The sequence below is a fragment of the Pagrus pagrus genome (genome assembly GCF_965226575.1).
Source record: "Pagrus pagrus genome assembly, chromosome: 20".
Taxonomy (NCBI): domain Eukaryota; kingdom Metazoa; phylum Chordata; class Actinopteri; order Spariformes; family Sparidae; genus Pagrus; species Pagrus pagrus.
In genome coordinates, this window is record NC_140207.1 from 9,791,150 (window position 1) to 9,811,260 (window position 20,111).

The 20,111-nt window shown below is 42.8% G+C and overlaps 1 protein-coding gene across 1 annotated transcript in view; it reads left to right on the forward strand.

Annotated features, from left to right (window-relative positions):
• malrd1 (MAM and LDL receptor class A domain containing 1) overlaps nucleotides 1–20,111 on the forward strand; it is a gene marked incomplete at its 5' end in the record, with an annotated part of 50,537 nt that overhangs the window by 25,597 nt on the left and 4,829 nt on the right. Inside the window, 10 exons of the mRNA XM_084341126.1 lie at nucleotides 2,232–2,477; nucleotides 3,133–3,290; nucleotides 8,792–8,972; nucleotides 11,507–11,635; nucleotides 11,748–11,909; nucleotides 14,845–15,002; nucleotides 15,750–15,948; nucleotides 16,535–16,813; nucleotides 17,265–17,390; nucleotides 18,370–18,436. Coding sequence (XP_084197252.1) covers nucleotides 2,232–2,477; nucleotides 3,133–3,290; nucleotides 8,792–8,972; nucleotides 11,507–11,635; nucleotides 11,748–11,909; nucleotides 14,845–15,002; nucleotides 15,750–15,948; nucleotides 16,535–16,813; nucleotides 17,265–17,390; nucleotides 18,370–18,436 — 1,705 coding nt within the window. The remainder of the gene's footprint in view (nucleotides 1–2,231; nucleotides 2,478–3,132; nucleotides 3,291–8,791; nucleotides 8,973–11,506; nucleotides 11,636–11,747; nucleotides 11,910–14,844; nucleotides 15,003–15,749; nucleotides 15,949–16,534; nucleotides 16,814–17,264; nucleotides 17,391–18,369; nucleotides 18,437–20,111) is intronic.

A 20,111-nucleotide genomic window follows, 5' to 3' on the forward strand; every position in this document is an offset into this window, starting at 1 on the left:
CTTATCAGACATGCCGTAAGAGAAATGTGGTTTTGATGCCATCACTGTAAGAGGAATCTTATGCAGCGGCGGCTTATGAAGATAAACACATGCTGCTTATGGCACAAATGCTGTCATTATCATCAGAGAAGAAAGCGGGTGTTTCTGAGTAAGAGCAGCAGATATTTAAGACCATCACAGCCCACGGTGTCTTTCAACCATCCAACCTGGCCGGCTGGACCGCCCCAGGGAGGAAGAGAGTCAGAATAAGAGCCATGCTAATCCAGCTTGGTTTAAGGCTGCTCCTGGCTAATGTCCGGTCACGGGAAGAGGCAACGGACAAAATGAGCTGGTCAAACAATGATTTCTCCACCACATTATCTCGGATTGAGCTGTTGCACTTGACGGGCAGACTGTGTTCTGAGCCGACAGAACAAAGGACTACAGCGGGACGAGGAAAGATGGACTCTGTGTTTGCGACATCGATGCTTGGTGCTCACACATTGTCAAAGTATGGCCTAATATAAAGATGCCGACCACATTATCACCATCTTGTTTCACCCTGATGCAGATAAAAAAGATGCACTCCATGTCAATGCAAACTTCTATATGAATTACTGTATATACGTTCTGTAGCATGAGGGAGTTTACAAACTTTCCTTTTGTTTTGCAACCCCGTGTTGTAGGATGACGAATAAATGACCTTGTACCTTTTAAAAGGAGGAGGCGAAGTGCAGCAGGAAAACAGCAAAGCTTCAGTTTCATTTATGGATGATTAAGAGAAAACAGGAGGAAGTCTGATAAAACGTGTTAATGAAACAGAAACATGTCAGATACCAGAAGAAAGACAACATAATGGGTGATTGGATGACTTGCTTTACTTTATCCGTCAGACTTTTAATTAAAGAAGTTATAATGTAATAGTCTGGAGCCGTATCCTTGCACCAGGGGGCAGTATGTTACCCAGGGTGACTGACATACTGTATGAGTACAGTGTGGGACCCTGGTGTGAAGGTCACATTACAGACAGCAATGCAGAGCCCTGAATTATCCGTGTAACAAGATATGTCGTGGAATTAATGAGGACTAATGAATGAGTCTACACTCCCACAGTAGCAGCTGAAGAACATACGTAAAGAGATATAATTAGCCTCTTTCATCCATGTACAGCTTCGGGACATGCTCCCATCAGGTGGCGAGGCAGCCGGGCTTCACAGTCGGGAGCCGTGGCTTCCTGGCTTCCTATGTGCCTTTGTTGGGGCACATTGCTTCTGGTCCTGTGCATCTGAAGAGGAACAAAGGATTAGGAGGGACTTATACCCCTTTCTCTCTTTTACTTACAGGGACCACCCCTCTTCATCATGCCTCATCTCCCTCTCTAACACTCCTCAAAGCCGAGCACTGACCCTGCTGGAATGCCTGGCGCCGAAAGAAGCAGATTCCAGCCCCCCTCCAGCACCGCCACCCTATTATACACTGATTTGGGCTTATAGCCCCATGCGCCTTTGTCCTCTTAAGCCTCTTAAAGAGACCCTGATGCTACATGCAGATGGTCTCCCCACTCTTGAGTTGACTTCTTATGATCTGAAGCTAATAGCGACCTCTTTGGTGCTGTTAAATCCAGCGAAGCACACAGTAGATGCTTTTACCGGAAAAAAACTGTATCTATTGCAATTTCCAAGCCTCACAGGAATAGTTTGACATTTCTGGAGCGATGCTTATTTGCTTTGTTGCAGAGACTCAGAGAAGAAGAAGATACCACTCCCACTTTGTTGGTAGGAAGCTACCAGATCAGTTGGACATTAAATGTCATATAACGTTCACATGAAATGTAGGGGATACTGGTAGAGTTACAGCTGGATATTCTGCTGGTCAAGATGGTGTTTCAGCATTTGTTAGTATGAAACCACTGGATATTTTTTGCAAGACGTCACGACAGATGTAATGAAATGTCACAACATTTTCCAGCCGTGTTAATGCCAACAAAAGCAGGTATTTTAAGCCAAAACATGACCTTTTCCAAACTCTAAGTGGTTTTTATGCCTCAACATAACTAGATTATACAGTAAGCACAGCGTCAATTGAAAATTGAAGCTTGAAACTGAGAAATATAAAGAAATGAGTCCAGAGATATGCACATTTCCCTCGTCACAATCTTAACCCCTGATCTCTCCCTGTAAAACGCGTTGGGATGTTTGGGAAACAAACACAAGGAGTTTGAGTGATGTTTAATGTGTGTGTCTTATTTCCAGGCTCCTGTCCTTCAGGCTTCCTGCCTTGTGAAAATGGCCGGTGTTTCACTCCGGGGCAGAGCTGCGACTTCACAGATGACTGCGGCGATGGCACTGATGAAAGGGATTGTGGCACTTCCTGCTCCTTCGAGAACGGTTGCTGTGGCTGGAAGAGCTCTCGGGCGGATAATTTTGATTGGACGCTGGGGACCGGATCTTTTAAAAGCATACGGCCTCCGTATGATCACACGCTGATGGATGAAACTGGTATGTGACAGTCGTGAAATGTCGTTAACTCGAGGTTTTTCATTTAAAGGGAAGCTCCGTACCGTTCTAGCCTCCGTTTTGAGTTCCCATTGTACAATCGAACATAGTGAACAGGTGCACCTTCACTTGTGGCTGGTTTTGTATAATCAGAGTGAATGAAACTGAGCTGGCTTTAAAATGTCCACCTGTTAAACCCAAAATGCTGCAGTGGCTCTCCACAATGTTTAATTCATGCTCTAGCCACTTCAGTAGCAAAATCAATGAGCTACCTCCCAGTGTGTGAACGTACAGCAGGTGAGCCTTCAGGTGATTGATGCAGGACTCGATACACATGAATAAATCAACACGTATGCACATTTACACGCGAAAGGCTCTAATGGAGGTGCTCCTCCTAAACATCTGAAAGTTGTAATCCTTAAGTTATAGTCCAGGTTTTCTCCCATCAGTAGTCCCTGGGTGTCAAGAGGCAGTGAGATATTATGGGATGTGTCAGGGATTACTCTATGACCCCTCGCCCTCACCCCTCGACCACGCTGCTCGTGACCTTGGTGTCATTTGTCAGTGGCTGCGAGGGGTGTCCTTACAGAAATATTTACTCTTTGCCTCTTCGCTGCTCTTCTCCTCCATCACGTCTCTTCTGTCTCCCCTCCCTTAGGTCACTTTGTCTATCTGGAAGCTACACCAGTGGGACTCAAAGGCGATAAAGCTCATATCAGGAGCTCTGTCTTTAAAGAGTCGAGCGCCATCTGCAAACTCTCCTTCTGGTACTACATTTCCCACATGGCCACGGGAACAATCCGCCTGCTGATCAAGGTAAACCATCTCTAACTCCGCTATGATAAGAAATGATGACGATAAACCCTCCACCGCTCTCTACCGAGAGATGTGCTCACACTCATTTAGAAATGAATCCTGATTATGTTAAATCATGTTAATGTAGACAGTAATCTCGTCATATTAGCGCCGCAGCCTGGTGGTCTCTGTAATTTGGTAAAAAGGGAGGCGAGGCTGTCAATCTCTCTGTTGTGTTTTTGATCGATGGGGGCTGGAGGTGAGTGATGGCGGTCGCAGTCACCCCTTGGCCCACAGAGACCCCACCCCCGCCATCTGGGCATACACCAGCGCTGCCAGTCCTCAAGGCTTCTTGCTTGTTAGGCACTCAGCCATCTAGTTTGTGCATGCATGGTTGACTTTGAGGGATTAAGATTTCTGCTCGCAGCTTGCTAGCATTGAAATTCTGCTGTGATTTACTCTGCCTCCATCCTGTGGTCTGTGTGCTCTCATTTAACTTCGCCGGCTACGACTCAAGGTCAAGGTGCAGGAGCAGATTCATTCTTCGGAGGTGTGTGATCGTGCAGATATTTCTCGGAAATGCGGAGCACGTGCGGTGTTTGTTAGCGTGTCCTTGCGTGCGCTGCAGAAACTGTTTTATGCATTTTGGAAAACAGGTCAGCAAGTTATCATGTAAATTTTACAAACAGCGAGAGGTAATGTCCCACCTCGCACAATTTGCATATCATTACTCTCGCAGGAATGACACTGACACCGTTTCAGCCTGCAGCAGCCAAAATTTAAAGGCAACGGAGTTCATGTTGGGACTGTTTTTAGGAGAGAAAATCTGATTTATTCAGTATGTAAAACCTCCATCAGCACCTTAAACTAAAATATGTCTTAAAGGGTGAGTCTGTATTTTTCTTATTGTCAACATGAAGAGACCACAACAATCTTTAATATAAGTAAGTGAAGTTCAAAGTGGTTTACAGGCGATTGACAGCCCAGCAGAGGGAATATAAACATTTCAATCAGGAGAGACGTCATTTTTTGAAGGGATGTTACGGTAGCTAGTTTAGAAACGAAGTCCGCAAACGTAAACTTTAATAGACTTTTCCTGTGCATGTTCATCCATGCTGTGTCTCATATGCTGCTCATATACCTGTGGATGTAGATGTAGATGAATGTAATTACTCCTCCTCCTTGCTGTTCTATCGATTTCACATTCAAGCCTGGAGCAGACAGGATAACGCCGCTCTTAGAAATTCAAATCGCAGGATTTGCCCGGTCTCTCGGTCAACCCCACCGGCTATTTGATTGATTGTGTGACTCTGTGAGAGGCAGCAGATGATGAATGCATGTGGGCTGTTTTACATGTCCTCCTTGTTCACATATGGACGGAAAATGTAAAGTTTGGCCTTTTAAAGAAGGTGAGCTCTCGATATGAAAATGAGGCGGTGGAATCAGTCAGACACAGACACAGACGGGAGGGTGGTGAGTTCAGAGGTCGCCGTATATGATTTCAGACATCGACTGGGGTGTGTGTGTTGTCTGATCTCCTTCTTGTGTGTGCGCCTCAGCTCAGCTTTATGTCCCTATAGTCTCCCATGAGACATAAATGATGTTAAGTGCATGTATGACCTAGAAGGTTCAAAGTCGTTAGCACTCACAGATTATTGCTTTGTGTTGTAATTTACAACATTATAGCATTTTTATAGCCTCGATGCTGCCTTGAGTCGAATCGGCTACATGAATACAAACATAAAGCGCACATTTGCACAGGCGTGACTGCAAATACACACGCACTCACGCACACTATGTGAGAATCACCATGTCAACGCAGTGTGAGTCGCCTTTAAAGGTTGATTGAAGAACAAATGCAGTTATGGTAATGCCACAAGAGACTTCAGTGGGGCAGCAGAGTCACAGAGTGGGAGGGAGGGGATTATATTTACCTGGCAAGTGTTTCCCTCTGTGAAGTCCACAAGGGGCTCAACAGTCTTGTCTATTTATATCACCAGCCCTGTGAACTGAAGAAGAGTCGTTACTCGTCTTGCTGATAACTGTCCTCAGCAGTAGGTGGACCGAACATGTAGGCGAGGACTGGACAGAGGCAGGCAGGGTCTGGCGGTGAACCAGGAGGGTGGCGTGCCAGACAGTTTTGAAACCACTTGCGTGTGATGTCTGCATAATGTGCAGTCTGACGATATGTTATTTGATGTATGCCTCTTCTGCCTCTGCATGTGATGAAAGGAGATCCGCCTGATGTTTGTGAGAGTTACTCCCAGAACAAAAGAGGCATATTTGCTGTTTCATGCTGTTTCAGTTTTACTTTTAAAACTGTTATCAGGAGCAAAGTGAGGTGTCAGGAGCTGGGGATTGTTTTAAAATAAAACAGAAAGCATGAAACAGCAAATATGCGCCTTTTGTTCTGGCAGTAAACTCTACTTTCATACTGCATTTGGGGATCACAAAGGTTTCTCCATTAAAATTCCTATTTTTAAACAAAATCCGCAAAATAACTAGTAACTCGAGTTGTCAAATAAATGTAGTAGAGAAGGAAGTACAATATTTGCCATTGTAGTGGAATAAAATAGCAGAAAAAGTACAAATACTACTTGACTAAATGTACTTAGTGGCTGATAAACACCTGTCGGTCAGCCAACGACAGGATGTTCAACCAAAAAAGAAATATCACATGACAAAGATAATAACTGGACGCGTTCTTGATATTCTTGATGGACTTTATCACCTGAGCGTTGTAACGTTTCTTAACTCAGCGGAGACTGAGTAGAAAAAAAAGTGGTTCGCACTCTGAATTGAAGGTGAGTCGACGGAGAGACAGCTGCCAGCGGCTCCATAAAACAAAAAACCCATGAATACAAATTGGATTCCAGCTTAGTGAAACATTCAGGATACGGTTAAGACATAGGGGGTTTAAAATGTACAGTAAAATAAGCGTTTTGTTATGATTACAACTTTCTTCGTTGTTTGTTGGCCTCTTGACTGTCACCTGGGGATAATATAGGACATTATGAAGATGTATAATCAAACCGAAATTACGGTCACATTCTTGACTGCGAGCTCCGGAAGCGAACCATCACATTGATGGAATAAAATGCCACCCAGACATCAAGCTTGAGCTACATATGCCAGTATCATACACTAGTCAGTCGCTCTAAGGCTTCTTTTATGGATTGAGCTATTACTCCATGACATAAATCTGGATAAGTCCTGCTGTAACGCTGCCTATTAATCTGTGCTCTACTCTCACAGTAACAAGATTATTTCAAGCCAGGGCTCCACTGGCGTAAAGCAGAGGAGACAGGCTGTGCATGCCTCACCCAAGGGTGCATTTTAATAGGCTTTCAAACTGCAGAGTAGAATGTGACATTGCTTGTCCTCTGGTTTTGAGTACATTAGACCAGGTCTCTTTTACTGCAGTCAAGCCTCTGGCCACAACTTCAAGTACAGTAAGTTTGATGTCATGTATACCTGGAGAAGTCGCTGTGTTTACCTGTTCATCTGCATTGTGCAGAACGTCTGATTGATTCTCATCATGACACTGTGTTAAAGACTGAATTAATCATGTGATGTTATAGACCTGCAGTCACCTTTAAAAGGACCCGAGGTCGAGGAAGCCATCATGAATTATTGCAGAGTTACACCGGTCTTAATATCACACTCATGAACTTCAGGAGAATGGCTTGTTAAATCTATTCTTTCCTCTATTAAACAGTCTGTGGTTTAACTAGGCAGCGCCTCTACATGTTGACCCGACGCTGAAGCTGATATTAACAATCACTACGATCTCCTCAAGCGTGAAAGAAGATGGAGGGTTTGTGTGTTTCCACAAATAGGACGTAATTTAGACGCAAGGACGTCTCGATCCGTATTACCTCCTCTTGATTGCCCAATTGTTAAAAGAAGCATGTGACACATCAGGCTCGCTAAGGACGGAAATATTCTACATTTTTCTCTCACTGTCAATAAATCCTATGAAAACAACTTTCTAGTTCTTCTTTCAGCACTTTCTGACTTCGTTACCCTGTTTCCCACAAGCCCATTAGTTCCTACCTCAGAGGTATCAGGTATCAGAGGAGGCAATTTACATGTATTAATCGCTCTGTATAGTCAACGTGTAAACAGATTATAATGTGACTTAAAAAATTAAACCTTCCTTGACTTTCTCTGAAGCCTATAACAGTCTGTGAACTGATTTCTATGTAAAAGCATCCAAGAAAATCCAAAGGATGTATCGAAGTGCCCCCACACACAGGAGCAACAGAGTCCAATGGTCCAAGTAAGGCCAAAAAAACAACAACAAAATAAAATTGAATGTGACCAACGTTGGGAGAAAACTTTGCCATCATTAGCAGGGCATTTAATTAAAATTGTAGCAGTAAATTAGTGCATTTGTTGAGGCCTATTTTCAGCTGCGGATTAATACACAGCTGCATATTTACAGCTGCAGGATCATGTACGTTGGATCGACTCAAAACCCAGTGTAAAGTCTCATTATCTTATTTTTGAGGAATAAGATCTATCAGGCTCTGGATACATGGGTATTAGAAGGATCATGTCATTGTTAGCGTGATATAAAACATCACCAGTCTAATCCTTTTATCCGTCTTGTTTAGTTTTCTGCTTTGTTTCATGCTTTTGTAAATCTAACTGCTGCTACTGTTGACTGAAGCCAGCGCTGCAGAAAGGATGATATTAGCGTCGCTCAGATCAATCTTCCTTTATTCCCTTTTATCCTTCTTCGAAAAGGATTTGTCTGAACGGTCTCAAATTCAATGATCCTTGATATATATATATAACCTCTGTGCTGTTGTTAAAATTTAATAAAGGACATGGATAACAGTTAACTTTACAAGTAACCATTTCCTCCAGCTCTGCGTCCTCGTGTTCTTGAGTCAAAACAGTGCGTCTTTAATACGATGTGATACGACTTTGTAAATGTCCCATTCATGCTCCTGACATGACATTAAAAACCGCCGGCGAGATGCTGGCCCGTAACACAATCATACACTAAACCCCTTTCAAAGTCCCATTCGTTTGTTTCAAAGCTGTATTAGTCGTGATTTAGTGCCGGCCTCGTACCATGGGAAAAGACGGAGAGGACTTACAGAGGAATACACATCGGTCTGTCTTTTAATACGTTCCACATGTGGCATGAGAGAGCCCATTACCATAACTCGGGGAGAGCACGCTTTCATTCTCAATAGCAGGTCTCAAGGCAGGGGAACTTATTACTACAATGTTATGCTAATGAGACTTTAATGACTCCCCTTAGATGGATCTCAGCAGCAGCACTCAGGCCAAAAGTGAATTTCAGCTCATTTAAACTTCATGTTCTTCTCTCTTGATTTGTAACTCGATGATACTCAAAGTTTGATGGATATGTTTCTGACAATAATCACCGCCGCAGCTTCGAATCCACTTTGATACTCTTGATGATGATATTAGAGTTGATGTTCAGAACCAGAAATGGCACCACATTTTTTTTTTTGGTGTGTCAATGCTGCTCTTCTCCGCAGACAGAGAACGACTTGTGGGAGGTGTGGAACAAAACGGGGCATCAAGGGAATAACTGGAACCGGGTGGAGATCCCCCTGAGGAAGCTGAGGAACTTTGAGGTGATATTTGAGGGGATTCGCTCGAGGGACGTGAGTGGAGGAGCTGCCTTGGATGATCTGGAGTTCATAGACTGTTCCCCAAGTAGGTGGTGTGATGTGAGAGTGTTGTGTCTTTAGACTGAAATGAAATATACACAAACAAGCTTTAAAGATCAATTGGAATAAAGCTATGTGAACAGCATTTGACAACCTAGACAGATGCGTCTTATGTCAGCTAAACTACACAAGTGACAAATAGTCAAAAAACTAAATCACACTACGAATCTCTCTCAGGTAAACTCAGGCGTACGCTTTTAAACTCGCTCAGTCCCTCTGCAAATAGCAACTGCCCTCAAAATCTTATTACCTCCACCATGTTTTCACCCTTGTTTCTTAGTTTGTTTGCTTGTTGGTTGGTTTGTCAGCAGGATTACACAAAAACTACTGACTGGATTTCCATGAAACTTGGATGGAGGATGGGTCTCAGTCCAGAAAAGACCCCATGTACTTTTGGTGTGAATGAGTACAATCTGATGCAGATCCTAGATTTGGTAATAGTATAATGTTTTATATGAGGGCTTTGTTGTCAGAAGTCAGGTTTTTGTGTCTTTTTTGATAATAAAGCAGGTCGAGGTTCTTTATACGTAGATACTACAACAATATCAAAATGCTCGATCCACCGAGTAATGCACACAGCCTGTATCCAGGCTTCAAACGAGCCATCGGGATTTCGGTAAGGTTGTGATGTCACAAATAGACAGTCATTGCCCTCAGCAGCAGAGCCAAGGTAGAAACATAGGGAGAGCTGCCTGCTCATGCCTGTGAGAGCTGACCAATCAGAGCAGACTGGGCTTTTTGTAAAGCCTTAGCCTTGGGGCCTTAAAGGGACAGGCACTCAACTGAGCATTCAGACAGAGAGTGAATAGAGGTGCTGCAGCAATTGACAGTAACTAATTAACATAGTGTGTCTTATCTTGGCTTCCTGTTTCCAGTCTCTATGCTAAGCTAGGCTAACCAACCCACTGGCTCTAGCTTCATCATTAATGCACAGATATGAGAGTTGTCGATCTTGTCATCCAGCTCTCCGAAAAAACAAAAAAAAGTGGTTAAACGAGTTTAACAGAAAGTCAAACTACTCCATTAGTCGGGTATTAAGGAATCTGAACTTTTTATCGACATCTGCAGCTGAGAGGAAATGCCCAAACAGTGACTGAATCCCACACCTTGCAGCACTTTAATCAAGGAGGTGTTAAAAATGTAGTGGGTAGGGGAAGATGGGACACGTCTCGAACTTTCATTGTTCCCAAATCGAGCACTGGAGTGGAAAATTGTTTTTAAAGCCAAAAATCTCCCCACCTGGCAAAGTAATCACAGAGTCACCGGTATCCAACAAACTCATATGTGGCAGTGCAGAGTGGCAGCACAAATCAAACGTCCCGCTTCTTTAATTTAAAAGCAACTTTACTAAACTTTTGATGGTTACAGAAAACGTTCTTTTCTTTCATATCTAACTTTTCGTTGAGTTTCATCTTTAAACTCGTCTTTGAAGATTACTGAACCCGTAAATTGACTTTCTATGTAAATGCAAGAATGAAACATCCAAAAAAGTACCCTAACAATCGATGTGATCCCCTTTAAATCCAGGGTTTCTTCTTGCTGCGATTACTCATTCAGGTGAATATCAGCAAGCGTGGCGTGAAAATGAATCTGAACTTTTCAGACAGATATTACATAATGTGAATTAAACGACATCAAACCTCTCTCTCGCTCTCCTCCGTCCTTCTTTTATCAAATATACTTCGAATCATCTTCACGAGCTAAATTATAAATATGCTGTGAAATTATTTTATGATATTTTAAGCTGATAGTTTGGGGTGTGAAATTGATTCTGCCGCTGGCGCGCTCAGAATACGAGCAGAGAAAGAGAGAAGGAGAGAGATGGCGTGCGTTTGAGGAGAGAGTGCGATTCTCTGTGTGATGACCGTAGCCGACAGACGCCGTTTGATGTTGATGTCGGAGACAGATGTTTCACATTAAACAGGACCTGGCACAAGGCTGGACACCATGTGGGATGTTTCCTGGCTCAGTCCAACACATAAATATACACACACACTTACATAGAGAGATGTAAATACTGACATGTCTGTCCTAAACTAAATGACACTGATGCACAACTTCCATCAACTTGAAAGGGCACGCGAAGATTTCAGCTGATCCTGTGATGGTTTTAACCCGGCTGACCTCCTGGAACGACGCTCCGCTCTTTGCTCAGTTCAGTCATTGCCTAATGTCCCCGCCTTTGAAGTTTACCAGAGCACACACACATAATGCAGTTATATGTGCTGTCTGCACTCCACCTGATCTCTTTTCCTTCCTCTCCGGTCGGTTTCAAACAAGGCGGAGCAGGAGGAACGAGGCTTTGAGTTCCCCTGACAGGCCGTCGTCTGCTTTTGTTTACCGTCTCCTCTGCACAGAACAGGAAGGCTTTAATAAGACACAGTTGTTCATCGCAGCGTTTTTCCCAGATTCATCTGAAGGAAAAGGGGACATAGTTTCCTGTCCTAAAAAAGATTAAATCCTTCATAATTGCATGTCCCTCTAATCTCTTCTGAAGTTTTTCCTGTGTGTGTGTTGTAGATGTTGTGGAGCCGGTCAGTTGTCCCGCAGTCACAGACTTTGTGTGTCGCAGTGGCCACTGCATCGAGTCCCACCTGGTGTGCGACAGCAAGGCCGACTGCGCTGATGAATCGGATGAGATGGACTGTGGTGAGTGGAAATGAGAAATAGGTTTCACGGAAGTGGTGGAGTGGATCCATCTTATTGTGGAGCAATAAAACAACTTTGAACTCCTCTTTTCTTTCATCTCTCTCCCTCGCAGAGCACATCTTCGGCTTGCCAGGCGCTTGTAGTTTCAACATGGATGAAACCAAGTGGGAGGAGAGCTGCCAGCTTACTCAGGATGCCGATGATGACTTTGATTGGAGGTTCGGCCAATGCACTGAGACACCGGGAGCTGGACCTCACGCTGACCACAGTCCTGGTCGGTATCCATTCTGCTGCTAACTCTGTCTCCCGGAAATTACATTAATATCATCAATCAATCAGTCATATTGTTTTTGGTCTCTAGCTAACTTCCCTGTTTAGGAAAGCTTCTTCAGTAACCTAGTTGACATCACAGAGACTATGTCTACGTTTTATACAGTCTATGGTTTTTTTAGCAACACAGCAAAATCTTGAATCTGAATGTATCAAAATGTTCATTTTGTTTCCCGTTAATATCATTTTATGCACTCAAGTCAACTCAAAATAATTCATATTTTTTATAGCTATGTTTACGAGCTCACAGGTTTAGGTTGGGAGAGGATCATCATCTTGGTCAGATATTGAAAAGTGACATAAAGCATGACACCTCGTTTTTATGTACACGCACATATCATCACGCACTGTCATAAATCCTACGCACATTAATTTGTGTACACATGTATAATTTACATAATCTATCCACCTCATATACGCATGATTATCCAGTATTTCTTTATTTCTCTGCTCTACTTGTTTTGCTTCTTTGCACTTCTTGCTCCGTTTACAACAGTACCAATAAAGCCCAATCTGGTTCTGATTCTGATTTTATTTAACTGAAATTACGATCCTTCACAAACCTCAACCAAAGTGCTTTTTGTTCCCTAAATCTAACCGCAGTATAAGAATATCCCCTCAGGTCTTAATTAAGTGGCAGTTTTAGAAATAATTGAGAGTCTTTCTGACCTTTGACCTCTTCATGCCGCCACATTTCCATCGAGGGTCCTGTTTTTTGTTCAAAACTCAGTGCATGTGTTTGCTTACCGCCTCGTTTTTGAATTAAAAGATTAACAATGCTGTCAAAAAAAAAAAAACGTTTTCAAAATCAAAATTAAGAACAAACACGTCCCGCGCCCCTCTGATGTCCTCCATGTTTTTCAGCTCACACTCAGCTCAGTGCAGCGCCTTTGTAATTACAACTTGACAGCTGGGGAACTGGAGCCTCCGACAGGCGTGTGAAGGCAGGGTTAATAAAACATCCTGATCAATGTCAGCCCGAGTCAAACTGAGCTTAACAGCATTGGACTTGTTGTTTATCTTGTGTACAGTCATGCTGCTGTATCAAAACATGATTTCTGCCACTGATTAATTAAAACGTGAAGGATGAAGTATGAATCACCTCACTGGTGCTGAGGTTACGCTCGTCTGTACGGGGCGATGTAAACCTTCATTTCCATCCGACCTGTAATTTGCATTCATTAATTATCGTTCTGTACACTGGCTGTCTGTATTTCTTCTGTTTGTTGTCTGGCTTGGAATTACTCTTGACATTTGGAGGACGACCTTGATAAACAAACGATAGCAGCATGAAAATAATGAAGGGAAAAAAAATCAAATTAAAGTTAATCTGTCTCACAAAACTATTGCAGAGCCACGTCAAGGACAAAACTGAATCCGAAACCTGCGTCACCCCACCCAACCAGACTTGTTTAACCTTTTGCTTTTGCGTTTCTTCTCACAGCAAGTTGCTGCACCACGCTAATCTCCATTTTGTTTATGTCTGCTTCCCCATGAGATCACATGAGAGGGATTACACGGGTGCCTCGCTGCAGAGCCACGAAGCCAGAGTGGTGTTCGCTGTACTGTATATTCAATATTTATTAGTACTGAACGTGTTTGGTCCTAATTGCACACTTTAAAGTAATTTCTGACATGTTTGGGATCTTAACAAGTCATCCGTTTATTGCACATCTGTCAGATATGTGCCAGTAAATAATTGCCAGTTGCAGCATTATGCTGCGTTCAATGGCAGTGTCGGAGGTCGGAATTTTCATAGTTAAAAATTCCAGCTTCCAACCACAAAGCGGTCGAGGTGCAAGAGGCCAAAAGTGAACAAAAACCTTTGCCGACTGTTACTAAATTATGTCTTTTTGGCAAATGTACGCACAATTAAATCCTCAGCAGTGCAGCCACCTCGCATTGTAAATGAAATAGAGGAGAAAAAAACACATGTGGTGACAGATGCCATTATATATTTTATTTTGCAGCACTTAAATACTTAGAAATGTATATAAACATTCAATTCACTGGCCTTTCACAAATATTGTAGTCTACAAACACCCATCCTATGGCCATTCTTCATTGTTCTGGGAGATTTATCGTGTTTAAACTAGATGCACTGATGTCGTGTAGGTGATAACCATAAACTTGAGCACAAAGCAGCTTTTCTTTCATTTTGACGGTGCACTCAGTGAACCGTCCCAGTCTACAGTGTAGCTCTTATGCCTCCTTGTACCAGCTGCTGGTGAGATAACACCCACTTCTGATTGGCTGGTTGAGTTTATTGATCCGAGAGATGAATCTGGACACTGGACGCTGTGTCATAGAATGAACCCGTGATCTCACTCCAGAGCAGATCAATAAACCATCTGTAACAAGGACAAGAGGTGCGCATGACATCACTAAGTTGGATGATGGAGCAACATGTGTGAACACGGGAAACTGCTTTAATCTGAATGAATGCACAGACTCTGATTTTTATTCTTTCAGCTGGAGAAGAAGAAGTCAGTGTTGTGAGTGGGAGCTTCTGTGCACTGTGGATTGTGAGGGCCTCAAATCCCCTTTAACTCATGTGGAAAACTCCCACTTTGTTCTGGCCTCACACGGATGCCGTGTCATCTCCGAACCCAGCCGAGCTGAAGAAGCTCTCTGCAGATTTTAGCTGCGGGCTACAACATTTCACGACAGCACAAATACTTTCTTCTGTCCAAATATCATGTATATTGGATCCGAGGAAGGAAAGTTATTTCTTTCCTGCAGAAAAGCTGAAATTGGATGGTTGAGGAGGGGTTTAGCTGTGGATATTCTGCACTCAAATACCACTTATACAGTACGTTACATAAATGTACTACAAATGTGATATGTTCTGTGCTTGTGCTCTATTATTTTCTTCAAAGGTGGTGGAGGGAGCTTCTTGTTCATACACTCAGCTACTCAGAGGGAGGGCGACATCGCCAGGGTGACGACCAGGCGTCCATTTCCAGCCAGCATCGGCCTGTGTCACCTGCGCTTCTGGTTCTACATGCACGGCTCTGACAGGATGGGAACACTGAAGGTGATTAAACCTGAGCCACATCTCCATAAATAATTCAAAGTCTGTTTGTGTTGGTTCGCGTCACACATCAAGCTCCCAAACATGCTTTTCTTACTGTCAGATGATCCATCACAGTCAACCTGAAGGCTTAATTTGTTTTTGTCAGAGATTTCTTCCCTATTTTACAGAGCATCTCACTACATTACCCTTTGCTTACTGTCAATCACCTGACACCCACAGGAAGAAATGAAAGTCTCCCTGCCAGGAAATAATCCATCAAAGCACGTCACCTCGCAAACTTGATTATCATATCCATCTTTTCATGTCTTTTTTAGGTGTCTTTGTTAACTGGGCTAATTTCAAGACAACACACAATAAGCAATTGTTTAGAAAACAAAGTAATGAGGTATGATGTGCACTGAAAAATAGCAAACAACTACATGCAGCTGTACACTAGATATTCACAAATGCGCCATCACTTAAAATGGCACCAGTGTTCTTCTGTCGCGTGCTGTTTTAAACATTTCACACATTACAGAGTGTTTACAGGTCTTGAGAAGTACTACTGCATGTGTGAAAAAGTAGTTTAAAGCCTTTTGTGGCTCCAGAGGAAGTAATCTGATTTTTAAAAAAGTGCATTGTGGGCAATGTAAGCACCAGGTTTTGAAAAGAAGTACGTGTGGAATAAAAAAGAGGATATCTCTGACTCTGCTGTATCGATGGACTCAATCTTCACGTCGTTTTATGTCGTTTTTTGCACCTCACCAGGTCTACACTGTTGGACCAAGCGGCACCAGTCTGCTGATGTGGGCAGCCACTGGAAACCACGGCAACCAGTGGACATATGCTAATGTCATCCTGTCAAACCCGGCACCTTTCAGAGTGACCTTCCAGGCCGAGGTGGGTGGAGACGTGTGGACAGACATCGCCTTGGATGACATCTCCTACGCCGCGGAGTGTGTGGAAGGTAAAGTTTCGTCTCTGGTCTCTTTTTTTTGTCCTTGCACTTCATTTTACCCTCTTGTTTTTTCCTCATTTCCTGTCCTTTCAGCACTGCTGCTCATTTTTCATGCACTTTTTTTCCATCGTTCACTTTCTCCTATTTCCTCTTTTTCCACCAACATCCATGCTCCCCTGCTCCGTTTCCATATAAATTGTGTGGACCCTCAGGGAGAGTGTAGTGAGTTAATGGAGCCTGTTGCCCTCTAGGTCCATATAAATTCCGTGTGGAGACCGGGTCAGTGCCGAGGGACAGCACAGAGGGCAATGGGGGGGAAAAGCAATTACATTTATATTGTGTTGTTTCCTCACTGCCACCCTGACATTCTCCTTCCACCCCTGAATCGCGTCCTCGGCTAACTTTCTGAAGGAGCAGCTCTTGTGATTTCGGACAGACCATCAGCATAACTCTCTTTCCTTAGAGAAAGATTTCTCTCTCAAGGATGCTGGCTGTGTGTGAACTGAATGGATAAAAGAGGATTTAAGGTGTGTTAAGCTCTCTGCATGAATGTGTAATCATGTGCATGTATCTTCCCTGTGACATGTCACCTCAGGACCTGTAACTCCGCAGCCTCTCACCTGTGCTGTGGACCAGTACCAGTGCACGTACTCCTTCCAGTGTATCCCAGAGAGCTGGAGGTGTGATGGAGAGCCGGACTGTGCCGACCAGTCTGACGAAGAGTTTTGTCCCGCTGTGGTGCCTGGTACCGTTCCTCCACAGGATAGCTGTCCTATTGGACATTACCAGTGTCGAAACAACACCTGCGTCCCCTCCATACTGCGCTGCGACGGCGTCCCAGATTGTCCTGATGGAGAGGATGAGTACAGCTGCTGTAAGTATATTTTTGACTGGTGCCAGTGCGCATCTCTTTGTATAAAACCATGTGGTACCATTATTTGCAATATTTTTTTATCTTTGTGATCTGCTTTGCTGTGATTGATCATCTGGTTTTTGTCGATCTCCTCTTTTTTAATCCTCCACCATTGGGTTTTTGGTTGAGACCAGCAGGTTTACAGTGCCAAAAATGCTTCTTCTGTTTAGGACCGATGTTAGCCTGTTAGAGGAGCTAACATTGATTCTTGCTTGTTGGAGTACATCGATACAGCCGTGACAGTTTTAGATACAGACAGAACTGAATGTTGTGGAAGAACTGGGACATTTATTGCACCAGAACTTCTCTTCTCCCATTTGTGTCATGCGCACAGTGATCTGTGAAATACACCCCCTCTACATATTTTACCAATTTCCCCCGTCTCTGCCTTTCATATTTTTTTTTCCACCAGCTCTGCTGCAGTGTGATCTGGGGGAACTGGTGTGTGAAGGTTCGCCTGGTTGTATCCCACTTCAGAGGCGCTGTGACCACTCTGCCGACTGTCTGCCTTTTCACTCTGATGAGTCCAGCTGCCATGGTAACATGCTTTTACTTACCGTCTCCTTTTGAGCCTTCTGCCATTAAGCACAGTCAATTTTATGATTCCCCCGACCTTGAGGCTCAAAAGGCACACTGGTTTCAGAGATACCCTGACCCTCTGCCTCAGCATAGTCTGATTTCCATCTGTGCTGTTCTCTTTCGATCAGGCTTGTTTTGTTCTTTTACCGCTTTAACTTCAATTATCGTCACATTTAGTTTAAATATGGCTCTCCATCTCAGTTAAAAATACCTTCCAGCTGGATGGCACGCTGTGTTTGTTTAGAAAAAGACAAGATTTTGTTTGAATGCATAGATTTTCCTATTTATACATATCATTCTCTCCTGAGTCACCCCTCAGCTTTGACTCAAGTGTTGCCAAAACGACATTCATGCCTGCTCATTTCCAGCCTTAGCAGTGACTCCCAGGACGTGTTCAAGTCTGGCTGTTTAGTCTTCAAAGCACACCTCAACGGTTACAGCGAGCTGCCAAAATCCATTAAAACCTCTGCTTTCCTGCCTTCTTCAGGAATGAGACCAAACCTCGCATTTAGCCTGCCAAGCCAAAGTCACTTTATCAAGGCTGTGCAGAACGTCAGGGTTTCATAATGGTGTTTTCAAACGTGATGATTATTTAACAGGCAACCCTGATAACCCTCACACAACCTTTGCTGGGAAGAAGATTTGTCATGAGATGTACAGGATGGAGGAAGATGTGCTAAAGTGGCTCTCCGCAGAGGTTAATGGATGACACTCAACAGTGCTGCGTTTCCTCCGGCGACGTAATTCACTGATTTCATGTTCTTCTGTCGGAGCTGCAACATGCTTCTGTTTCCCGTCAGGAGAGCAGAGAAATGGATGATGGCGGCTGACACGAGAGCAGAGGAAAAGCTTCAGATGTCTTTTTTTCTTTTGTGTGTGTGAGTGTGTGTGTTTTCTATAAAATATTCAGTCGTCAGTTTCTTTTGTGTGATTTCCAGAGTGTCCTCGTCTGTATTGCCTGGATCGTGGCTCATGCCTTGTGGGGAGACACGGGCCTGTCTGCAAGTAAGCTCAACTTCCCCTTCACACAGACAAACACATTCTTAGAAGCACACACCCAGTGTTGTAAAAAGTGCCCAAAAGGCTTGAGTAAAAATTTAAAGATGTTAAAGTGGTACTGTAGCAAACATCAAAGTCAGCCGTGTGAATAGTACTCGAGTAAAAGTGTTAAAGTATCAAGAGTATGAGTAAAAGTAAATAATAGGTATATTTACTGGTATGTATAAACTGTAGACTATATGGAGGACTGAAACTGACAAAATCTAAAGTAAATAAAGAAAGAAATGGTCAATAAATAAAATTGTACATAAATGTAGGCAATAATGTATTTATAAAATGTGACATAAATTGATATTTCTGTTTTAAACTTTAGTTGCTCATGTTTAAGTCAGTATATTTACATATTTTCTGTATTATTCTCCCTTTGCATTTTGCAAGATAATACAAAAATATTCTATAAATAAATTTAAAAATGAGTAACTAATAACGAAAACGGTAAAACCTATAATATATAATGGTAAATCTATAAAAAAATGTATAAAAAATAATAAAATTAAGATCAAATTTAAAACTTTTTTGAGTAATTTATTAATTTCTTAATTTATTTTTGATTTTGGCAGTTTCATTCTTAAATAACACTATAACAAATTAATAGACAAATTAATGGTTCAGTATTTTAGTGTTTTTAATTTATTTATCCAATTGCCTAGTAAATAAATGCATTTAAAAATGATCTACTTTGGCTCTGATGCAGCATGTAATCTGCAAAGTAACTGGTAACTAAAGTAATCAAATAAATCTAGTAAAAAGTGCAACATTGGCCTCCAAAATGTGAGTGGAAATATAAAGTAGAAGAAAATGGAAACACTCAAGTAAAGCAGAAGTACCTCCTTAAGTACAGTACTTAGCAGTAAATGTACTTGCACACACCTACACACTCATACACATGCACAAACAAAGATAAGTGTCATGTCCGTTCTTCGCACTCCTCCTCCCATCCTTTATCGCTCTTTGTGAGACTTAAAACATGGAAATCCCATCAGTCTTGTTTCTTTCCTTGGAAAAGACACGCTCCATGAAGCATGTGGGAATCTGCTTATCCCCCGCAGCTTAACCCGGGTGGTTCTGCCTTCATTTATCCACCAGCGCAGGGTTTCCTGGGAATCTCTGACGGATTCTTCTGGTCAATATTTAAACACGGCCCCCCGCCACCGATGGTCTTAGTGGGTCGACCACAAAAAAGTCACGCATCGGATAAATGTGCTCGGAGGCCGTCGTGTTGGCATAGTCGAAACACATTGGAGACAGACACTGCGATCGCTCTGTTGGAGGTTTTTTTTCGGGAAGCTCATGAATCTAGTTGTTTCTGCCTCAGCAGCTTGGAATGAGATATTTTATTCTAAAAGTAAGAATGCAATTACGAGACTCGCTGCTGGATCTGCTAACATCATTATGCTCCAGCGAATCCTCAATGAGAGATTCACATTTCTCCATCCTCTTGTCAGACGGTTGCTTCTTCCACAGGCTGGTTGTGAATTGTACAACAGGCAAGACTGTTGTTTACTAAAGTCACAGAGCTGACTGCACAATGTGTCCAAAATGCAATCAGAGTGTCGTATTATTGAATATGCAATCCCACTGAAAATGCTGGAACAGCCGGGAAGAAATGTTAAAACTCAAC